This window comes from Pipra filicauda, unplaced genomic scaffold (genome assembly GCF_003945595.2).
Source record: "Pipra filicauda isolate LSUMZ 115617 unplaced genomic scaffold, ASM394559v2 scaffold681_size158758_pilon, whole genome shotgun sequence".
NCBI lineage: Eukaryota > Metazoa > Chordata > Aves > Passeriformes > Pipridae > Pipra > Pipra filicauda.
This window is the reverse complement of record NW_024104844.1, coordinates 56,460-79,796: the sequence shown is the minus strand read 5'-3', so window position 1 is coordinate 79,796 and position 23,337 is coordinate 56,460. Positions and strand designations below refer to the sequence as shown.

Below are 23,337 nucleotides of genomic sequence, written 5' to 3'. Positions count from 1 at the left end.
TGGTCAAATGGCAATCCCAGGAACAAACAAGAACCTTTCATGATCCCTGCACTCTCAATAGGGTCCAGCAGGAAATACCACCTATACCCTATACAGACAGGTAGAAAACACAGAGGCAGGAGGCACACCATTAGCATCTCCCCTCTGAGGGCACTTCTGGAAACAAGAAATGTTGGGACAACCTCTAGCAACTCAGTCCCTGCAGAAGCACTTGGCCTCTTGTAGGTGCTGGAAAGCAGAGCTGGTAATATGGGAAGACATTTCCAAGCTCCTTCTGGATGTCCAAAGTCTCATGGCATAAAGCACAAAACCATGCAATACAAAACAGCAAATCACCCTGTTCAACAGAGTGCTTAAAATCCTTATTTTCCCTTTCCAGAACATACAAGTGGTACAAATCCCTACAAACTCTGGATATCTGGATTTCGGCCTCCATGGTTCACAGTAAACAGCAGAGAAAAGATATGGGCCTGTTTAAAACTAAACACTCTGCCCTTTGTTTGAGGAAATGGCCACTACCAAGCATCTATATAAAATGTGTTTCTTGGATTAGGAACAATTGCTGGGTTTGGTTGGGATAGACTTAATTACTTTCACAGTTGCTTGTATGAGGCTTTGGTTTGTATTTGTTCTGAATACAGTGTTGATAACACAGGGATGTTTTTCTTATTGCTGAGCAGTGTTTACACAGTCAAGGCCTTTTCTGCTTCTCACCTCAACTCCCCAGCAAGGAGGCTGGAAGTGCACAAGTAGCTGGGAAAGGACATAGCCAGGACAGCTGACCCCAACTGACCAAAGAGATATTCCAGACCATATGGTGTCATGCTCAGTATATAAAGCTGAGGGGGAAGGAAAAGGAAGCAGAGCAGGGTAGAATGTTTGGAGTGATGGCATTTGTCTTCCCAAGTAACCACTACACATGTCTGAAGCCCTGCTTTCCTGGGGACAATTAAACACCTGCCAATCCATGGAAAGTGATGAATGAATTATTTGTTTTGCTTTGTTTTACCTATTGAACTGTCTTTTTACTCTTTTGTTGTTGTTGTTGTTGTTTTTTACTCTTAATTGTTACTCTTCTGATTCTCTCTCCTATCCCATTGTGGAAAGTGAGTGAGCAGATGAGCAGATATGTGGCACTTAGTTGCTGGCTTGGGTTAAACCACGACAGATTTTAAAAACTGAGCCAGGTAAGGGAAAAATCATTTAAAAAGAAAAATTAGTATAAGTTTTGTAATTTTTTTTCTCCAGAAATGGTTTATCTTTCTGGGACAGAAAAGAATAAAGAAGCTGTAATTTTTGAACAAATTAAAAAGAAAGGTTGAGTAGGAAATAAATGTTTTAAAAAAATACTCTGAGGAAAACACTGGGAAGTGTTATGTACAGATATTTTATACCTGCAGACCTCTCCTGTCTTGAAAAGGGAAGTAAGAAAAGCAGTTTTTGCTTTTATTTGATGGTTATAACTGGATATGAACAAAACACTGGTTAGGAAGTAATTGGCCCATGCGAACTGTTCATCTCATTCATCATAGTCCATTCAGCTCTATCACTTTTACTTCACTCCTTGGCTGCTTTCCCTACAAATATAGGGGCAGACAAATTACTACTGAAAACAACAAAAAAATATATACCAATAGTCAACTGTGTGTTCTTGTTCCTGGCAAGAAGCTGCAAGAAATTTGCCTGCAGTAGCAGAGAGGATCAAAACATGCTCTTAAAACTGCAATTTCTCCCTTCACGTTCTTAGCTTTTCCTAGATAAATTGTTAGCTCAGGAAGGACTCATGCATATCGTGGTGCATCCCCCTGCCCCCCACTAGGCCACACTATGATCACAGAAATGCTTGATAGACCTCAACCTTGACAACGCCTGGGCTGAGCTCCTCTGAGCTTATCAGAAACACTGTCTGTTTCCAGGACTTTAATGTTTTCAATGAGGTCCTTGCTTTTTTAATGAACATCCTTGGAAACTTCTTTTTTTGCCTGAATAACAATCCAAGTGGAATAATATTTTTTGTTCGCACACTTTCCAAGTGTGAGAACGAGAAGTGCAGCCAAGATGAAAGGTTATTTTGACTAAAGCCCAATCTCTTGAGACCCTATAAACAAAGGCTCAAGAGAGACTCATTGAGCTCTCCTGGGGTGCAGCGGGCTGTGAGCAACAATCTCCCTCTGAGTTGGGACACCTCTCAGAGTTAGCGACTTTCACATTCGCTATTTCTTGAGGGATCACCAGCTGATGGATCCTGGGCTGACATCTCACTCTGTGAGACTCAATCCTTCGCCCGTTGAGAAGAATGTAAAACATTCGAAGTGAGTATTTGATGGAACACAAGGGAAATTTTTCACAGGTACTGTCAGAGACTGAAACAGTTAATGACTTAAGCATTCTAGGATTGACAGTGGACCTTTGCAGACTGGGATTAGGCAGCTGGACCCACTACCCCCCCCTCCCCTGAACCCCGTCAGTGCTGCTGAAGGTGTCAAGTCCTGAAAAGGTGGAAAGAGCCGTGTTTACCACGCCCTTCCCATGAACTCTGCACGTTTGGCCTGGGCTGTCGGAGACTTTGGAGGTTCATGGCATGGTCTATCAAAGCCCATCCCCCCACCAATCCTGAAAGGTGGGAAAAACCCTTTCACCATGCCCCTCACAGGAACTGCGCATGCCCAGGAGACGTTTGAGGCTTGTTGGCCCGTGACACTATCCATGGATATAATAACTCATAACTTCTTTAAGCGTGGGGGCTTCCCTCCCCCACCCACAACAGATCAAGACCACCACTTCAACTAACAGATATGGAAGCTGCAACCACCAAGCTTCATCGCTGGACCCTGTGGTAAGTGATTTACATTTTTCCACTCTCATCTTTTCTTTCTCTTACTCTCCCTTACCCTTATCCTGTCTTTCCCTTTCTCTCTCTTATGCATTTTCCCTAAAGGTTATCTTTATACCATATTGCTAGAGATGATAGAAATAGATGATAACACCCAAAATGGCAACATACCTGTTTACCTTTGAAACAAAATTGTTCTAAAATAAACCCTGCATATATATCTTTTCAAACACTGATTACTCAGTGTCATTTCACTCTAATCCACCCCAAGGAATTTATAAATAAGAACCTGGGTTAATCGCCCCTTTCTGGGATGGGTCGCAACAGGTGCATTGCACAGACTCTTTATGTCTGAGTGCATACGCTATATCAAATGGGTAGGGATACCGCTTTCCTAAATTGTTAAGTAATTTAGGTTTATAAGTAAGTCACTGTCATAGTACAGTAAATCACAAAAGAATCCTTGTTAAATTAAATGTAGTTAAGTGCTGTTGGAAATTCTAATAGCGTTTGAAATCTATGAAGTCATACACACAGTTTAGCCAGAAGGAAAAGGCAATCTGTATAGGGGATGGTCTTTGTTTCAGGGCAGCTACATTCTGTAAGTTTTAAAGATAGTTAGGAAAAATAAATAAATTAAAAGTAATATACCTAAAAATGCATTTTCATATGTGAACAAAACTCTTTTAATATCAGTAGTATCTCCTATTATTTGGCTGATTGCTTCTCTGCTATTTTTTTTTTTTGTTGTGGCTACTTGCTTTTGTGCTCCAGCACTCAGAAAAAGCCTTTTCCTCCTTTAACAGTCCAGAAATTGAAGCTTAATGGGAAAGAATATTCTGTTTTCACCTCTCCAATTAAAATGTCAATCCACATTCTCGAGTTTCCACATAATAAAGACTTTTATTTATATAAAAGCAATAAGATGCAGAACAACTTTACAACTCCTACAAAAGTGAAGTATAAGCAAAAACATCAATTATGACTTGTACTCATAACTTTACAAAAGCATTTATCAGTCACACTGACTGCATAACTGCAGTTATAACAATCTCTTGCAAATATAAGAAGCCTACTACATAATTGTAATATTTTACTTTGCCATCAGCATAAATCCATGTAACTCATAACCTTTTTCTAAAGGTATCTTATAAAGCAACACTAGACTACAGATACCAACAGAAAAGACAGATTTGTTAAAAATATTATCAACATATTTCAAAACTAATAGAAGACATATTATTTACTGTGTTATTCCACGGCTCTTGCTGCTGTAACTATATTGCCATTTAAAAATTGAAAAGTTTTTAAACCTTAACAGTTGATTTACTGTATTGGATTGTGCTGTACTGGCTGCATTTGTAGAATCCAAACTACTGAGCCATCTGTACCACAACTGCTTTCCAGGCTTTATCCTTGTCAAAATCCTTTAATGTATTATTGGAAACCTAAAAGAAAACACATTTCAGACAAATGGAAACATGAAAAAATGCTTTGGTTAAAAACCTGGAGTTCAAGCAAATAAATATCTGAGAGAAGCTAGGAGAATGAAAATGTGAATAGTTACAGCCAGAGCTATTAAAATGTTCTATACACTGTAAATTGTATAGTTTTGTATATAGTAGAGTTTACATTTAGGGTATAAAATATAATAGTGTAAACTGTATAGTACTTGAGACATTTGGGTCAAAAAAGCTTGGCCTAATTCCTATTTTAAACACATGACTTTGAACATTTTTTCAAGATTTTTGCTAATATGTGACTGAACCCTGAATCTCTAATCCCAAAGACAGAAGCAGCCCCCTGTGGTGCAAATGAAGCAAGATTTACCTACATATATGCAAGTAAACCAAGGCTTGCCTTAGAATACGGACTTTTGAGAAGCCAAAGGGACATAAAACTTCTCATGTAACATTATCCATGTGTTTAGATATTAAAAGCTAAGCAAAAAGATGTAGCTTTTGTGGAAAAAGTGCTCCTTTTAGCATTTAACTCGCACCCAATTTCTGAGTGACTCACAAACTAGGATAATTTTATACATAATGCCCAGAGGAGATCTGTTTAGCCATGACATGACTATGCTCCAAAATGTGACTTGAAGCAGTGGAAGTGCTGCTATGCTTCATCTTTCATAGAGAATGAAACTTTCAGGACACAGATCCAGAAAATAAGCAACCTACACCAAATGCCCTCAGCAGCTTGAGGGGACATAAATCCACAGCTTCCACTTTCCATTACCAACTGTACACCAACTTGACTGATTTCAGTTCCTGTTTCCAGTGCTTTCTATCCAGTGCTGTTTCAGTGAAGACACTCTTCCTAGAGCAGGGACTGAATCCAGCACTCTCTTTCTAGCACTAACCCATGCAGTAAGTGTGAGTTACTCTGTCAGAGTCTTTAAGGACACAGTGCTTGGCTATGCACAGCAGAGGTGAGGAAAGCCTAAGGGCTACAGCGTTATGGTAGGAGATGAATGTAGTTACTGTACATAGGCTGAAGAAAGCTGGGATCTTCCAATCCCTGAAATAGGGCTCAAGTTCTGAATGATTATATGGAGAGTGGTAACAGTACCACCACACTAAAAAAACAATGTGCCAAATCTGTATCTGAAAAAATGGCTGGAACATGTGCATGCAGGCAAGAAATGGAGGGATATCTCACTTCTGATCTGTATCACCAGCTATAGTAGTGTAGTTAAGACATGGAGACACCTGGAATTCCAGGCATGCTGCTGGGCTCACTGCTTCATACTGTCCAGCACAGGTAGCCACTCACTGATCTTAACCATTGTTGTTCCTATGCTCCACATTCTTAACTTTCCCATTCGAAGTTTAGGGAATTTAAGTGAACTAACTTGGCTTAGTAAAGTCACTGCCTTACAGAAGGCCTTGAAAAAGTACAACTACATCAAGTATTCTCATTCCATAGCCCATAACTTCTGCTTGCACTGGAAGAGTTAAATCCATTTCTTTCTTAACAGATGCCTCTCTCCTCATGAGAACAGTCATGCGAGGCCCATTATCTTTTCTGTGACTTCATTCTGACATATAAATAGTGATTATGTATCTGCATCCTGTGGAGCAGGACTAACATTTTATTTGAGTACAATGATGGATCACGTCTGTAATTGTAATTGGGAGCCCACACTAAAAATAAGAAAAAAAGGGAGATTTAACCTTACAACTGTTTTTCTCATAACAGGATTTGTCACAGATTGACAACTTGTCACAGTTACCATCTAACCAGCAAAATATTATCTCTTCATTACAAAATTCACAGTTTCACAGAGCTTTTAATTGGGATCTGAATTAAGTACCACAAAACATTAGCAGAAAAAAATCTTTTAAAATACATATTTTCAAATTTTATGAGTATAAATACATACCTCTGTTGTTCTGTATTCCTGCTTTTTAACCTGTGCTGCTGTCCATGACGAATCTTGTAGTTTCATTTTTGTCTTGTAATTTACACACTGTATTACAGTTCCAATAGTAAGGCATGCCTGAATTAGCAGCATCAACATCAGAAGCAACAGGAGTACATCATAAGATTGCTGAAAATAGACATACGTTGTTAACTGCTTGAATAAAATATTTTATAATGTTCCCACCTCCATAACCTTTAAGATTCACATCTAGATTTTTTAACTCAAATTATAATTTAGCTTATTTCAGCATGAAATTTCAACTAAAATTTTACTGTCTAAGTTTGCTGAAAGTAGAAGAGAGTGATGATTTTTAAGAAAATGTTCATTATGTCTCTAGAAATAAAAGAGAACTTAGGAAACTATCCACTAAAACACAGCACCTCACTGGTGGTTCCGACCTAAGCAATGCCACAGCTATGTCTGGGCCTCAACCTGTGCCTTGCTGGCTCTGACCTTGCCCTGTTGACCTGAATTCCTAGATGACCTTGGATCTGCCTCACTACTGTGGACTTGTCTGGCAACCACTGAACCATTGGCTGAACCTGGTTACCATGGCTGGACAAGTCTTGCTTTTCTCTTTCTCTGGGTACTGTAGGACTGCACTCCTTGCCAATTGTGTTACTGTCCTTTGTCACCTCTTGCTCCATTGTTCACTCTCCTGTGCAGAGCAACCCACTCTTGCTGTATCCAGACACAACGCAGACTAAGAATGTAAGAAGTGCTCTGCAGGGTCACAACAGCTGTCTAAATAGTGCAGTTGTCTGTCTCCAACATGTGTGACAGGAAAAGCTACTTAGAGTAGGTAAGCTGTGGTCACTCCCTCAGGTCCAACAATACTCTATACTCCTCCAGTATCAGAACAGGATCACATACTCAAAAGCTGGCTTTCCAGTCCCCAAGTTATCAAATTAATAAATATTTTCACGCTTTTCTTCTAAAAATACAAGACTACTTAATGACTAGTGGATACTAAGAGTAAAGACTCTTATTGACACTGGTCTAATACCCATAAATGGTTCTTTGAACATCATCAGGGATCGCTAAACACTTTGCTAGTACAGTTCTAGAAAGCTCTTCAGGAATGCAAGGGAACACTTCATATTGAAATGCTTTGAATTTGTAAACTTTTTTCTTCTCTGTCCCAATCCAGGCTTTGAATGAATCCAGATGTAAGCTTACAATCCCAACTGTTGGTAAACATCCTAAGAAACAGAAAAATGTATTCTTCAAGTAAACCTAGAATCTTTAATTTAAATACTACACATTTATAAAAACCTCGAGGAGTCCAGCATATTGCACATTATTTTTACTGTGTCTTTAAAAAAAACCAGGATGTTATTCTAACCTATAATTCCAGGGTGCTAATGGATGTAACATACTTAAATTATATCATAAGTAAAATAAGAGTTTTTGAATAATTTCTATAACATACTATTTGATCTTTATAATGCAGTACCTTGTCTTCATATATCCCTAATTCATTCCTTGCTACAGTCTTGCTATTGCAATAGATACAGGTTAATTTTTCAATTGCATAAAAACACATACTTTAACAGCAGGTGGATAATTTTTAAAGATGTCAACAACTTGCATGATACTGAAGGATAAGTATGCAGAAGCAGTGAACAACAATGGAGATGTAACACTGCTAATGGCAATCAGGACCTCAACCTAAAAAATAAGATAATAAATGTTAAATTAGAATTAAAAACACTGGTTTGTGAGTTGTATCTCCTTGAAGTAAGCATAACAGAAGCATGTAAAGGTGCATAAGATTACACATATGAGACAAATATTAAGAGCTATCCACATTTTGTGGAAATACAGAAGCAGGTTTTGAATACATTAAGTTTCTAGCCAAAATACTGTTGTTTTGTAACTCATTTTTCATTTAATACAGATGATGATGTTTTTGTTCTATTTAAAAAGTGCCTTTCACATGCACATAAAGGAAGTAATATCAGTATTGGTACGAAGAGAGCCAGTATAGAGGCATCATATATTCTTCAATTTATATGAAATAATGAGAATTAGCAGCAGATATTGCAGACTTACAACCTATAAAAAACTTATGCAATTAAATTTGAGTGCCTTCAGGCAAATTTATTGCCATACAGCAGCAGCCTAGTTTCATTCAAATATCAACCCTACAGGATCATATTCTAACTTCAGTTGTGGTCAGGCATCATTACTCAAATATATTTGCATGACTACTATTTAGAACATATGTTTTATGGAGCCTTAACTACACATCTGGGACATTCAAGGAATAAATGAACTCCACTGAATGTTCTTAGTCCTTGTTGCTAGTCATGAAGATGAGGAGTTTGTTTAAAATAAGTTCTAGGTCCAGTGCAGCCCGCACACCTAATCTTCTTTCAGAACCCACAGCTCATAATGAAAGGAGAGGGAACAGAGAGAACCTCAGTTCAGGTGCCTGAAAGCACTTTTGGGCATACAATATGAGGCATTTCATTTTTCTATAGAAGGAAACAGTACAAAAAAAAACCCTCGAACCACAAACTTTTGAATTCTTTTCTAGAATTGGTGGAATTAAGCCTCCAAAGGACCTACCAGAGTTCTTTTCAGGGATATCAGCTAACACTTGTGCTACATAGTGCTCTCACATTTTGTAGAAGCAGCTAAAAACAAGTGAGCAAACTTAAGTAGTGCCCACTATCACAGGCAGGCTTTCTTAGCATTGTTTCACTCTAATGACAAAAGCCAAGAATTTTACAAACTTACCAGACATTTACTTGGATATTCAGCAGCTACGTGACTTGCAATAGCACTTGGAAAGCACTAAACAAAAAAGTGTAACAAAATAAGTATTTACCTACTTGAAAATTACAAAAAATGCAACTGAGTTACAGTAATTCCCACCAGTCACAGCTTTTTTTGGGGGGGGAATTCTGAATGCTGAAAAGTTTGTTTATAATCTTTCCACTTCATGATGAGGGATTTTACAGATACATTAACCATATATAACCATAATGGTCATTGTCTTCTTTCTCAATCAGTTCATTCATGGCAAGCAGAGTGGCACAGCATCTTTTATGAATCCACTGCTCCTGGGTACAGGCTGTTATTAGTGATAAGCGTTACCAATCATAGATTCAGGCTTTCAAAACAGTTAAGACTGAAAAGTTAAACAGGATGTTCTAAGGATTCTACCATGCTGAAACTAAACTGAACTTATTTTGCAGCCTGAAATATTCTAAAACCTATGACTTTTTTGACAAAACACTTCATTTCTAATACCCTTGTTTTATTACACATTTCCATTTTACTTAATTGAGGATTGAAAATGCATCAGATCATTTTAATAGAATCAAAGTATTGTAAATCAAAATAGAACAAGAATATTGCATAAATATATTAAGTATGTTGAAGTGCTAATTCATTTGCTAAGCAGCAATTGCCAATTAGTATTAGAGCCAAATAAATATTCCAGTAGGGAGAGGAAAAATGAAAAAGAATTAAAGACATTGTTTTAAAACAGTATCTTCCATTTGCACTACTTACAGCAACTAAGATCCAAAAGAATGTTACTGAGAGATATGGACCTGAGACTAGAACATCCATATTCAAAGCAATTATTCCACCAAATACTGATGAAATTCCAATAATCACCTCAATTACCTAAAACAAAGAAAAGCACACAAATTATTAACAGTGTATTTGAATGCGAAATTTCCTATTTGCATATAGAAAGGAACTCATTGGAAAGAATAAAATGCATTTATGCTACTAGCTATGAAGACAGTTGATGTTTTTGACATCTAAAATATGGCAAAACTTGAGCTGGTTTAAGTGAAAACAAGATCAGCTTCATTATACATATTTATGCTTTCATTTATTAGCTTCACAGAACAACAGTGCAGTTTACACTATTTATCCTAAAGTCATTAAGTAGTCTCCTTCCTATTATAAATGGCAGTTACTTACCTGCAATATTCTAAAAGGAAACATTTTAAGACATATCTCTCATTTCTGTCTTTATTCTTGCAGCTCTTACCTACACTGATCTCTTCCTGACTTTAAAGAACCTTCGCACTTAGAAAGATGAAATAACAAAATGATTTAACGAAAGAAAGCAACGCTTTTCTTACTGAGTATGACTTCAGAACTCGAGCAGGAAAGCTGACGTTGCTCAAAACAATGGCACTGTCATATGCAGTATTCTAGAGGGGAATAAAAAAATCATGATCGAAAATATACAAAGCAATACATTTCTTTCTAATATCTTGTACAACCTGCTACAGATCCTAATGGTGGTATGCAACATCTGGTTGGTCCATAAGAGGTAACAGTGACACAACACGGTGTTTTCCAGTGTTAGACCACATCAATTACATCAGAAACAAATTAAGTAGTCCCAGATTGGTCACCGTTCGACAATGAAATATCATCATCTTGTCTCCCTTTTCCACCTTCAAAAACACACTTTCTTTCTGAGCCTTCAGATTTTACAGATGTGGATAACAGTAACCAAAGGAGGACAGGACACTACACAACCTTATCAATCAATATTTCCACTGGAATACAAAATGGCATAGCATGTTTGCTTGAGTATTACCTAAAAGAAGTACTGTTGTAGAAAAATGAGGGCAGGATTTGGGAGAGCACTTGTGACTAAAGGAAATTTTATCTATAGCCCCAAACTCTAAGCCAAGATTCATTGTCCAGATACCACTAAACTGGCATATGCCACAAATACTTTTTCCGCATCAGGCTTCAAAATGCCATTGTTTGCATACGTACAAGTCACATACTCCAATGTTTCACATATCATTAAGTTTTGTTTTACAAAACAGAAATAAAGCATTTGCCATGCCTGTTCATAAAATGTTCAAAAAACCCTGTGCTGTATAATTTGCAACAGGGCATTTTGCAGAGGGCTCACTGCACTCCTAAAAGATAGAAGAGACTATTACTGTTTAGTATGGTACTTTTATTTATTGTTCAAATCTAGTTTTAGCATGCAAAGTTATACACTGCAGTTGCCAGTAAATTAACAATGTATGTAATAGAGAAAAAATGGAATATTTTTTAACACACACACACACACACAAACATTAAGGGTACCTACTTTCTTTCTTGTACAGCAGTCTTCAGTAGACCTAGCTGAAATGATCACAGTAGTTGCCATGAAGATTTCCAGCAGAATAAGTAGAATCAAGTTGAAATTTATCTGTCAGTAAAATCCCAGACATAAGTGAGTTACATGTTCTATATTAAAAATAAGGAGGGGGCTGAGTCTAGCAGGATCCAGCAGGCTGTCTATTTTCTGTGACATCTAGACATATCTATTGATTAGATACTTTGTTAATCATTTTCTTGGCTCTTGCAAGAACAACATTTAGCTGCCTACATAATACACAGAATGCTTAACCTAAGAAAGAAACGCTTACTTCATTTATGGAAATATTATGCCTGAATATTAACTGTCTTCCAGAGGAGCAGTTAATGACAAGGTAATGATTGCTGGGTCCTGTATTTTGCAGGACCTTCCATTTGAAACCAGAACACTGCAGCAAATGATGGAATATTCTTAGGGGAAGGAGGGCCACAGGTTCCCAATCCCTATGTTGCAATCCCAAATCGTGCAATACCATACTGGATTATGAACTAAAACACAGTCCAAAGAACTGGGCCAAGGATTCTAATTCTGTGTCCTGCTTCGTGTTAGCAGAGCATTGACGAACACTCTTCATGGTTTCATAACTCTTGCAGGCCTAACAGACCACATTATTGTGCAAAAACATGGATGCTGCTATCACTCACATTCAAGAGACAAATAAGTGAATGCAATACTTAACATTCATCTTCTGTTCCTTATTATTCTCATGAAAAGAGGTAGATACCTACTCTACATGGACTGAATAATTCCCTAGAGGCACACAAGTTAGGCAGAGTGGATCTCCCTTTCTTGTGTTCAAAAGCATCGTATTTTTCCACTGACAGCCCAAGAAAACATTTGGTAGTTCAGTCAGGCCTCTGGGGCAAAGTAGCAGAAGTTTAGGGAGAACTGCCTCCATCCAGAACCTATGCAATTAAAGCAAACCATTGTTCAATGACTTAGAACAGAATTATATTGTTCCCTCATGTCAGACCTTCTTTGTAAACGATCAGATCTGTTTTTCTCTGACATGTATCTTGCAGTACATGTTTTTTGAAAAAGATAGTAAGTGGCAGACTTGAGAGGCTTTTTTGGGCACTGAAATTCACCCTTTCTCAGGAAATCTTAATTGGAACTATGTGCCTTGCTGTACACAACAGACTGTACAGTTGTACTAAAACCACAAACTGCAATAAATGCCATAGCAGTAAACTCCTAGAGAAAGTGCTACAATGAAGAATATAGGCATTATTTGGCAAAAGAAGAGGTGTCAAATGTGTGGCCCACAGAACAATTTAATCCAGACTATAAGTTCCCACAATTTAGATGTGTTTTGACACAGTGCTTGTACTGATGCAAGGCCACACATCACACTTGGCAGTGCAGTGACAAGTAGATATACAGGTTTGAGTCAGGAAGCACTGTAACTACATTGATGGACTATCTCACTTAGTCCTAGGTATAAGAAGTAAATAACAGAAACTGAAAAAGTAACAGTAAATAAATTAGATTTTTATCCTTCTAGTATTTTTTTTTATATGTGTCTAGAATATCAGTTAGATATTAGTAAGTACCTTTTTATACCATCTATAACAATGGAGAGATTCAATGTTAGATTTCTAAAATCTAAAGAAAATTCCCTCTATAACTACCACTGTCCATAAAATCTATCACCAGATGCAGAGAACCAAACTAGCTGTGTCCTTAATCCTCTTCTGTGACTAAGGAACATGCAAGTGCAACCGAGTAGAAAGTACTACATTAGCACAACCTTAATGCAATTTGCTCTGAATCTGCACCAGGTATTAAAAACAGAACAGAGTGACAGCTTGGATCTTTTACACATCCCATCCTTTATGCTGATAGCAAACTAACTACAGAACTGCACCCTCCCAGAGTGGTGTCACAAAGTCACAGGGGCATGGCTTGTATCCTGCATTCCATTTATCTATCTAAAGTTATTTTGTGGAGATATATATCAATATGAGTAACATTAATGAGGAATTACCCAGGTCCTTTATAAAGGAGAGAGGGTGTTAAATGTGAATTGACTTAATTGGATAAACTTATCCTTTTTATGAGTCTTACTGCTTTTAAACTACTGGCAGCGATTCAAAGATCTGGTATTACTTTCTTGCACAGTTTCCCATGGGAAGGGAAAATACATATGATTGTGAAAGAACAGTTAAAGAGATGGTATTCTACATCTTCTTTGTACCACATGGGTAACCAAAAACAGCCGGCAGGGAAATGCCAAACAGTGAGCCTGTTTCACTGAAAGAGTATCTTTCAAAGAGGAAAGCAAGTCAGCACCATGAATTACTCTTAAGACAGAAAAGTTTTAAAAAAAGCTTCATAGCCAGTTTTGCATACAGTTACTCTGACTTACTTTCTTCAGTAATCTACGACATAGTATGGAGAAGCAATAGGCAAGCAAAAAGAACTAAAATCATATAACCAAGGATGTCTTATGAATATTATTGCAGGTAACTGACACTGGACAAAGAGAAATGTAAAGTTTCTGCTAGATGATGTCTCCTCACAGACCAAGTAATTATATGTGATCTCTAGCCACCTCACACCCCCCACTTTTTTTTTAACAAAGATAAATATAGTACAATTAGTAATTGTTTTAGTAACTTACATTTATAGCTGATGGATTGAGGACAAGTTTGCATCCAAACCAAATTAAACACGTTGTTGTAACAGCAAACGTAGAGACAAACAGAATCTGAAAATTTGGTATCTGAAAAAAAGTTTCAGAATAGGTTTCTCTCTCATTTTAACCACAGGGGGGTTAATTGACAATAAAATCTCATACTTACCACATTAATTTTATTCCTTGCTATAGCAAAGCTCACAACTGCTGAAGGAATACACTGGGAAAATTAAAAGAGAAGACTAGTGGGATACTCTGTACAAAGAATGTTATATATATTTCTATAGATTTATTTTATGTGTTTGAATTCATATTTCAGTTAACTTAGACAAATAGATCAGAAACTCTGAAGAAAACGTGTCACTCTTGTCTGAGCTCACTAATTACAATCAGTGTCTGATGATTACAGGAGGTTTGAATATACCTTCCATATCTCTCAATTTTGACTAACTACCCAGCACAATATGATGAATAAAAGAAACAAAGAAAGTCTTTTTTGAGGCATTTCATGCCTTTGTTAGTTTAAATTAACTCTAGAAGGCCTGGGATCCTTGAGCAGGAAAAAAACCAGTGCTACTCCCAAACTGGGCCTGCACACTTTTAAACAGACATCATCATGGTTGAGTAAGCTATAATTTGCCCAGTCTCAACACAGTTCTGAAGAACTTTGTGAAAATCTGTTGAGTCAAGTTACACTTTAAGAATTGTGCCTGGAATCTCCATTGTGTTCAGTAGGAACTATGTTTTCATACTTGAGGGCAAAGCTAAATGGAAAAATCATGTGTAAGTAAAAGTTTCACAAAGTAATTTCTCTATCCCTTAGCTGTTCCTCACCATAATAGATATGGTTCCATTACAGATCCAACTCTATTTTACACAAATACATACTAAAATTATTAAAAATGTTTCCATGTCAAATAATGAACGTGCAAAAAATGCCACATTTTCAATTATCTTCCCACCACATCTGAACACTGAGGGCTTGACAATGGAACACTATAACAAGATTAATATTGACACGTAAAATTCTTCAAAGCACTTCTTTAATACCTAAATGACCTTTACTTAACAGAATTAAAACATCCTTTTTTGTCCTGGATACCCAAGACTCTCTAGAACACTACAGGACTCTACTACTACTACTACTATCCAACATGGTTAAAAAAAGTCTAGAGAGCAATTCAGCTTCATGCTAAACTAGACACTTTGTGGCCAGTCAGCTCTACAGCTCTCTAAGCTCTTCCAACTGCACTGACTCCATTATCTGCAGTAAGAGCTCCAACACCTTCCTGACCTACAGACACCCAAATGTACACACCTTCACCCACAGCAAGCCTTTCAAACCCAACGTGATAATCGTCTGCATCTACCAGATCTTTGGAAATTTTCAATAAATACAAAGCTCAAAGAGACAGGATTTGAGGTAGAAAAAGAGACTTCTCAGTAACTAACACTGTTGTTGCAGAGAATAACATCTTTGTGAGTATATTAACTTCAAAAACTGCTTCAATGGTATTTTAACACCTGTAGTGGAAACCTAAGTGACAGCTCATTCACAGAGCAACTTTAGTCTGCTTCAGTACTCGGATACTATAGCAAAATAAAATGAAAAATTAATACTTTGAAATACAATCTGAAATACATTCTGATAGCATTTAGCCAGGAAATTCCCCAAATACATAGCAATGTAAATTTTCTTAAAATCAAGCACAGAAACACTGTTCAAACAGAGTAATATTACATGCCAGTGGTGAGCTGATTAAAAAAAAATGGTAGCAAAAACCAGTTGTCTTTATGACAACTGTTACTCTTTTAACCATGAGATGAAAATCCATTTAATGAACAGTTAAACAGAACTAAATCTTCCAAGAAGAAAGTTAGTAGTAAAAAAAGACAGACAAAATAAAAGACATAAACCCACAAACATTACATACTATTGAGTCTGCTGTCAAAGTCACAGCAAATAATTAAGAATGCTTACTGAACCTGCTGCACAACGTAAATAATCCATTTCAGATGGAAAAATATTTCCCAGATATAGTGAAAATCCAGAAGTAATAAGGAGGCAAGTCTGCAAAGCAACAAATAAGATAGGTTTATATGAATAAAACCTTTTAAAAAAGCAACTAGTCAGAAACCAGTAATCCCTTTCAAATTAAGCTACTGATGGACATTTAATAATGCAGGTTTTGAGTGAATAAACTTGAAGAAAAGCACCAAAACATGCTGAGTTCTGAAGAAGATGTTTTCCTGGTTACCAAGACATAATACTGAACAATATACTCATGTTAGAATCAAGCATTTTGCCCTGACTTGGCAAATACCTCAAAAAACTACTCAAAAGGTAGTTCAGTGGTAAAAATGCACTGTTCAGTGGTAAAAATGTTTCAGAAACCTCAGATAAGTCTCTACTTTGCATTCTCTGCTTGACTCCACCAACATTCATTATGCATATGGGCAGCTGTGCAATTGCCAACTAGAACACGACAACAAAAATAGTATTAGGATACATTAATGAAGATTCTTCCACCTATATTCCTGCATCCCTCCAAACTCTCTTCCTCCTTTCATTCAGCAGCACACCCATAAATGTTCAACTCCTCCTGTTCCCTTGATAACTCTTCTTTTTATTTCATAACTATGACAGTAACACACATTAAAATAAATGATCAATGTCTCCTACTAACATTTTTTTGTTTTCCCTGTCATTCCCCTGAGAAGGCATTTCTTTGAAGGGGCAGGAGAAGATACGAGACAGAATGGCTCTTTTGTTTTATTTGGGCATTTTTTCATGGTAGAAAATTATTGGAGGATCTTTAAAAAGTCCTTGTCAAATAATGACAGAAAATAAGGAGAGCGTATTCATGTGTATAAACACACACACAGAGAGAATTCTGGCACACAGGAAGGGCAATATTTATAAACCACAAGCTGAAATTGTGCTTGAAGCTCATTGAATTGTTCCTGCACAAATCCAGCCCATACTGTCAGCCACTTCGATGTCACTCTACACTTTGCAACTGCTTCCTGAAGTAGACTGTCCTGTTCACTATGACTTATGTTGCTCAGTGTACAGACTGTTCCTCAGAAGAGTTGACAGAGATTAACCACTATAATACTTGGGAGAAAAATCTAATTGGAATTGATTGGATTAGTTATTAATAAAATTGCATTTTCATTTATCCATAAAATTCATTCTTCTTGATAATATGACTTCAGGAAATTATCATTAAATGTTAGCATCTCCGGTCATTTACAATAACTCAGTAAAAAAGAATAATCTAATTACAGACAGTTGTCCTTTTGGACAATTAAGTTTGAGAAAATGTCATGCAAAGAAAGCCAGTGCTTCTTTTGCTCTCTTTTCATGTGACAGTACATCTGAAAGGAAATCCAAGCTTTGCAGACTGGCAGAAAGGAAAAAAAGTTCAGCTGTTTCCACAAAAATAAGGCAGTACTTTTATTCACTGTGCAAAAACAAGCAATTACCATATTAAAAGTGAGACACTTTTCACTCAATAAAAATTACGCTTCAAAACACACAAGCTGACAGAAAAAGATCAAATTCTAATTGCTATAATGAAGTTTAATTAACTTGGCTCGGAACATGGAGAAGCATATGATGTACATGCAAGATGAGTGTCCTGTGATTCTAGCAGTGACACAAAAATTCAAATCACTGTGACGTTCATGTAAGAAACAAAGTATATACCTCACTACACAACTATTACACCAAATAATTACGTGGCTATTGAACCCTGAAAGATGAAGTGGCAATTAAGTACCACATATATTTTTAATGCCAAAATGCTATCATGCAGCCACAGTACATTTAATAGTTAAAAATACGTTAAAAGAATGCATATGGTCAGCATACTTTATATACTCTACCAAAAGGCACTGCTTATACATACACATGGGTCTATATTTACCACTACCACACTTATTCTCTGCTTATGCTGTATGATTAATATTAAAGATAAAAATAAGCCTTCATATAGCATCCCTGATTACTGAAAAAATATCCAAAGAATGCCAGTAGTCAATGAATTACTACATTCCAAATTTGCTAAATATATTTTTTTCTTTACAAAAATCTACATTCACTACTATCATTGATGAAATTCTGAGTCCCCAAATGATGTGAAACAGAAAGATACTGGGCTCTAAGACCTCAGCTACATTTTTAAATTTTCTGTCATTTAAAGTACTTACTCCCATCAGCAAAGAAAATATCCATGTTCTGTAACTAAAGCAAGGATGCAGCCTTTTGGACAGCTGAAGGTCACTGGATTTGATATCTGGTATATAATTTCCATTCTCTTGTTTTCCCCGCTCCAAAGTTGGCATCCTGTCATAGCTAAATTCTTCTCTGTAACCTTCTTCCCTGGTCATAACACTTCACAAAGGCAATTAAATAATAATCATGGAAATTATGAAGAAAGAGAAAAAATATATACTTTAGTTCCTTCACATACTCAGATCAGTGCTCAATTAAGTTTTTGTCTATTAATGATAAAATAAAGAAAAGCAGTATTTAGCTATTAGCTGTATTTACATTTCAAAATATGCAAGCTTTCTAACAACTTACTTGCATGCAATAAGTAAATTACATCCTACAGCCAGAGTCCATAATAACACAGTATAAACAGCAATAAAATGAAAGTTTGTATACCTATGATACCTCAACAGACTTTTATTTCAAGATCTAAGAACCATTTTTAGAGATGTTTAGTTTGAGGCTACCTCTACAACCAAAGCTTTTTTTTTTTTTTTAAACTCTGGGACAGAAAAGACAGTTAAAATTGTATCAATATTAAGTTCCATTTGATTTTAACACCTTTTATCAGCTATCTAAAATGACAGACTTCCCTAAGAGTCCGATGAACACATATACTCACAATAACTCAGCTACAGCAAACTGTTTCTAATTTACCTAGTATCAATCATTTCTCTTGTTCACTCAGTCCTTTTTTGTTCACCTCACAGCTTGCCAATCTGTTCAAATACCTTGAGGAGTATATTATATTAGAATTAAGTTACTTCAGATTTTTCAACAGTTAAAAACCTTCATGCTTACCTTCCACTGAAAAGTTAACTGTCAGTTTAACACAGCCTTGTGAACACAGCTGCCTGTACACTTTGTGATATTCTCACCGTTCAGTGAGTCATGCCGGCTTTGAAAAGTTCTCCCTTACACTTTGGCTTCCAACAACATCTATTCAGATATGGAACAAAAGCACAGCAAGAACTTCAGTTAAGCCAGGGAACAGGAAAATGCCTCCTGAATTTTAATTAACAGAACACACTAGAAAATGACTGTACTACATCTCATAGGGCTGCTTCCAAATCAGACCAACAAATTAAAAAAGTTTCAAGTGTCTTTTCTTATTTGAGTACTACCCCTTACTTAGTATCTTAAATAAAAGCTTCCTCACAGTTTACCAGTTTTAGCTATTATAACAGAAAGTGATCACAATATCCAACAACTTAGTTCTTGTTTCAAAAGAGCAAAAGATACTTACAATGCAGTATTCAGAAAAAAACACAGAGAAAAATTCAAGTATTCAAGCATCCCAACAAGATAGGAGGTTCAAAAGTTACAGGTTAGAAATCTATCAAGACTATTCTCTTCACTGTGTAACACTACTTCATCTTTTTGTACTAACCCTAGTCTTCTGGAGTGTTCAGATAAACTCCGCACACTTCAATCGTGCTGTCATTCGTACTTACAGAACACCCAGCTGACTAAACAACATATTTTAAATCTAGCAGGCAGCAGTGACATGCAATGGCCAGGGTACATTGGATCCAGTCCTCCTGCTTATTAGGCAATGAAAAGAAAAAAAAAAAAAAAAAAAAAAAGAGAATGTTTTTATCTTGAAGATGTTGGCACCTTGACAGCTACAGCAATGACAGGGTCTTTTGTCTAAACTTTAAACACTCTTGTAACCAAGACACAATTAAATCTTCAGTATTCTGAAGGGCATCACCTTTAAAGTATGCTAGAAAAACTTCTGAACAGTGCAACTTCTCAATTTGTACAGACTGTAGATTTTAATTTTCTCATAATGTCAGCCAATACTGAAAGAATTATTAAAACAACTGTAACATTCTAATAAACAGGGAAATTATTACACCATACACAGCAATAGACACAGCTGTAAACTCTGTTAGAAAAGGAGAGGGAGAAAAAAGACTATGTAGTCAAGCAAAACTGTAAAACTGTTCTTCAGTAACTAAGCCCTTCTGTTCCTCTGTTCATGGAGCAAATACTATGCAACTATTTCCATTTTCTGTAACTTTCCAAAGACTATGGTTTAATGGAAAATGGGTAGTGCTTACCTGACAAGCTTTATCGATGAATGCTAGGTACTGATTTATTCTAACACAAATTACCATAGATACAAAAGAGGATCATATTTCAACCCTTATGACCAATTTAGGGAGAAGGTCTTTTTTTTTTTTTTTGCACAAAATTGGTGAGACATTCAGGTATTTACTTGATCTAATCTCTTTGAATAAAAAGAATTTATAAAGTCCTCCACCATTGAACAGAGCAGAGTTCAAACCCTAAAACATTTTGTTCACCATTCCAAGTGTTTCAGCCAGTATCGTATCTGAAAGTTCCCTCTCTCAAGTGTGGCACTATAGTATTTTCTCTGGTTATGGTGAAATTCTTCCTGCCCCCTTTTTCTGTGCACTTCTCAGTATTTTCCATTTCCTTTTTGCACAGAGGTTCACCACACAACTACTGTATTCTCTGCACTTGGTCTCAGCATCAACAAAAAACACTTGAACTTCACACTGCAGTTTCTATTCTAAATATTTTCAGGGGCCCTTATTTTAGGTTCCCTTTGTTTCATGTTTCTGATTCCATGAGAAGTCTCATTTTTGTGTATACACAACCACAAGGCAAGATCTGGTACCAGAGCCCAAGTCACAACTCAAAAGCTTATAATGCTAAATAAGGTACAAACATGCTGCACAAAGAGATTCCTCTTAATTCTAAAGAATGCATAGGAAACCTATACAAAGACTACAGGAAGTAGAACAATTCCAAGAGAACACAACAGGCTTCTGAAAAGGATTTACAAATTAAGTGGCTTCATACTAAGTTAGGCCAAAAGATCTCAAAGCATGACAATCAAATCAAATCAAATAGTGAGCAGCTGTGAAGAACTACTTGCTTCCATCACAGAAATTATCACTGAACAAATTCAGCTGCCTGAAGCAGCTGTAGCAGGTACTTGGTCATTTGCCATAGGCTGTGCACCGCAAGCATCCTCCACAGTAACCACAAAAGATAAAAAAGAGACTGACAACCATAAGTGAAGTGTCATAGTCCTACTTTTGCTATCAGTAGTTAACAAAAAAGCATTCTGTCCTGGGCCAGTTTCTCTAGCACTGAACCCAGGCTCACACTCATGTTCCCAAATCGAAATGCGACCAGCACCTGAAGCTCAGGTGAAATTTATGTTTACTGTCCTGCCCAACTCTTCATTTTCTGATGAGTTATTATTGCACTACATTTTTATTTTTTCACACAATATTTAATTACACTATTTTAGCTCATTACCTGTATCCCTTGTTCAATATTTTCAGCTCTTTTAAAAGCAGCTCCTTAATGTATTTTGTTTCTCTGAAGCTGATTCTTTGGTCCTTGTTTCCTAGCTCATATCTTTGGGCATGTACTGAACCAAGGGCAAAATGCAGGTCCAATAGCTGCAAGTGGATGTCTTGCTCCCCCAGTATACTATAAAATTCTTTGGATTTAGTCCTGCACGTGAATCATCACTTGAAGAGTTTGAACAGGTTTCATCAGCATACAAACTATTCATTGGATGCTGTTAAAATTCTAGTTTTATGTATGTCATAAACACATCATGGTACAATTTTAAAGTACATCCAGACTGAATACTGTTTTTTTCTGCCTAGTACATTCTCTTGCAATAAGATTACCAAGAAGCACAGCCTGGGAAGTCTGTTATAAGTTACGGAATCTTCAGGCGAGAATTTTTGCATGTATAACTACTTCCCTTCTCCAAAAAAACCCTATTTCTTCATCTGTCACATTTTTGACAACTAACAGTCCCCTGCCTGCACTCCACTGGAATCTTAGTGAAAGAAAAGAGTACCTAAAATTCTTTAAATCAAGGTATCAAAAAGAGACTATCACTCTTTCAGCTCTTCTCTAAAAACATCACTGACTACAGATACTCATACACATTTTTCCTCCCAGTAGCATCATCTCAGTTACTTCAGAGTGAGACACTGGAACCTGTGTGCAGTTACTGGCAACCAGAATTTATTCTCCTGTAGGAACTGCACAGAACTCTATAAAGTGTTAAACAATCTGAAATATATTCCTGGACCTTCTTTGCCTAAATAATCCTGAGCGAACCCTACAAATAGAAACGAAAAAGTTGCCAAAGACAACTGCTGCTTTAGTGACAGAACTTAAATCACAGAATGCAATGAATCACTCTGGCCTTTCCGCAACAGCCACCATTTCCCATAAAAGTATACACTGCCTTGCTCAAGTTCCTGAAACCACCTCCTCTAGCAGTCCTATGTGGCAGTTCCTATTGAAACTACTGGGATGCTGAGCTCATCAACTCAAGAACTATGCTTTGTGAAACAGTATTTGTTAAAAAAGATATAAAGGGGGCTTATACAAGATACCTGAAGTGTATTGTGTGAAGAGAACTGGTAAAAATATGAACTATGGAGATGGTAAGCAAGTCACTAAAATTTTATTTCCTCTAGCACCACAGCAGCTCCTACATTTATGACATTAGGACAAAAATACTTTTTTTTTTTCTGTTAGGCAAGTTTATCATGTTCTAGAGCTTACCCTATCATTTTGACACTGGCTGCTCTTGAGAGAATAGCGATCCAATAACGTGCAATTTGCACACGCAAACTCTTGCACGCACTCCATTTCATCACACCGGATGGGCTCCATGCCTGGCTCATTCCCAGGGCCACACAAGCGCACAGAGAGCCCTCAGCCCAGCGGCTGCCCGTGGGTTTTCCCCGGTCAGGACATCTCACTTACTGAAACCATGTCACAGCCTATGAGCACAATTTGCAACAGCACCGCGAGCAAGCAATGGGCTGCACGCACCGCTTTGCTTTAAGCTTTTCTGTGGCAACCACGTGTGACACCACCTTTAACATGCCCTCAGCCCTGCCAGCTGAAACCCTACACTCTCTACAACTACCTGAAAGGAGGTTGTAGCCAGGTGGGGGTTGGTCTCTTTTCCCAGGCAACCATCAGCAAGACAAGAGGG

At 36.9% G+C, this 23,337-nt stretch overlaps 1 protein-coding gene across 2 annotated transcripts; it reads right to left on the bottom strand.

Moving 5' to 3' along the window:
* Positions 1-3,711: 3,711 nt before the first annotated feature.
* MLC1 (modulator of VRAC current 1) lies at positions 3,712-19,769 on the bottom strand. Of its 2 annotated transcripts, XM_027741874.2 has the most exons (13): positions 19,711-19,766; positions 19,122-19,259; positions 18,257-18,440; positions 16,023-16,112; positions 14,208-14,261; positions 14,027-14,128; positions 11,353-11,454; positions 10,373-10,444; positions 9,786-9,902; positions 9,006-9,062; positions 7,809-7,931; positions 6,219-6,386; positions 3,712-4,281 (listed from the first exon to the last, which is right to left on the bottom strand). In XM_027741874.2, the coding sequence occupies exons 3-13, from the start codon at positions 18,434-18,436 to the stop codon at positions 4,207-4,209; spliced, it is 1,140 nt and encodes a 379-aa protein (XP_027597675.1). In that variant the 5' UTR covers positions 18,437-18,440; positions 19,122-19,259; positions 19,711-19,766; the 3' UTR covers positions 3,712-4,206. The 2 variants fall into 2 exon arrangements, with proteins under 2 accessions (XP_027597675.1, XP_039244696.1); XM_039388762.1 differs by lacking the exon at positions 14,208-14,261 and having other exon boundaries at positions 14,027-14,113; positions 19,711-19,769.
* Between the last annotated feature and the right edge of the window lie 3,568 nt (positions 19,770-23,337).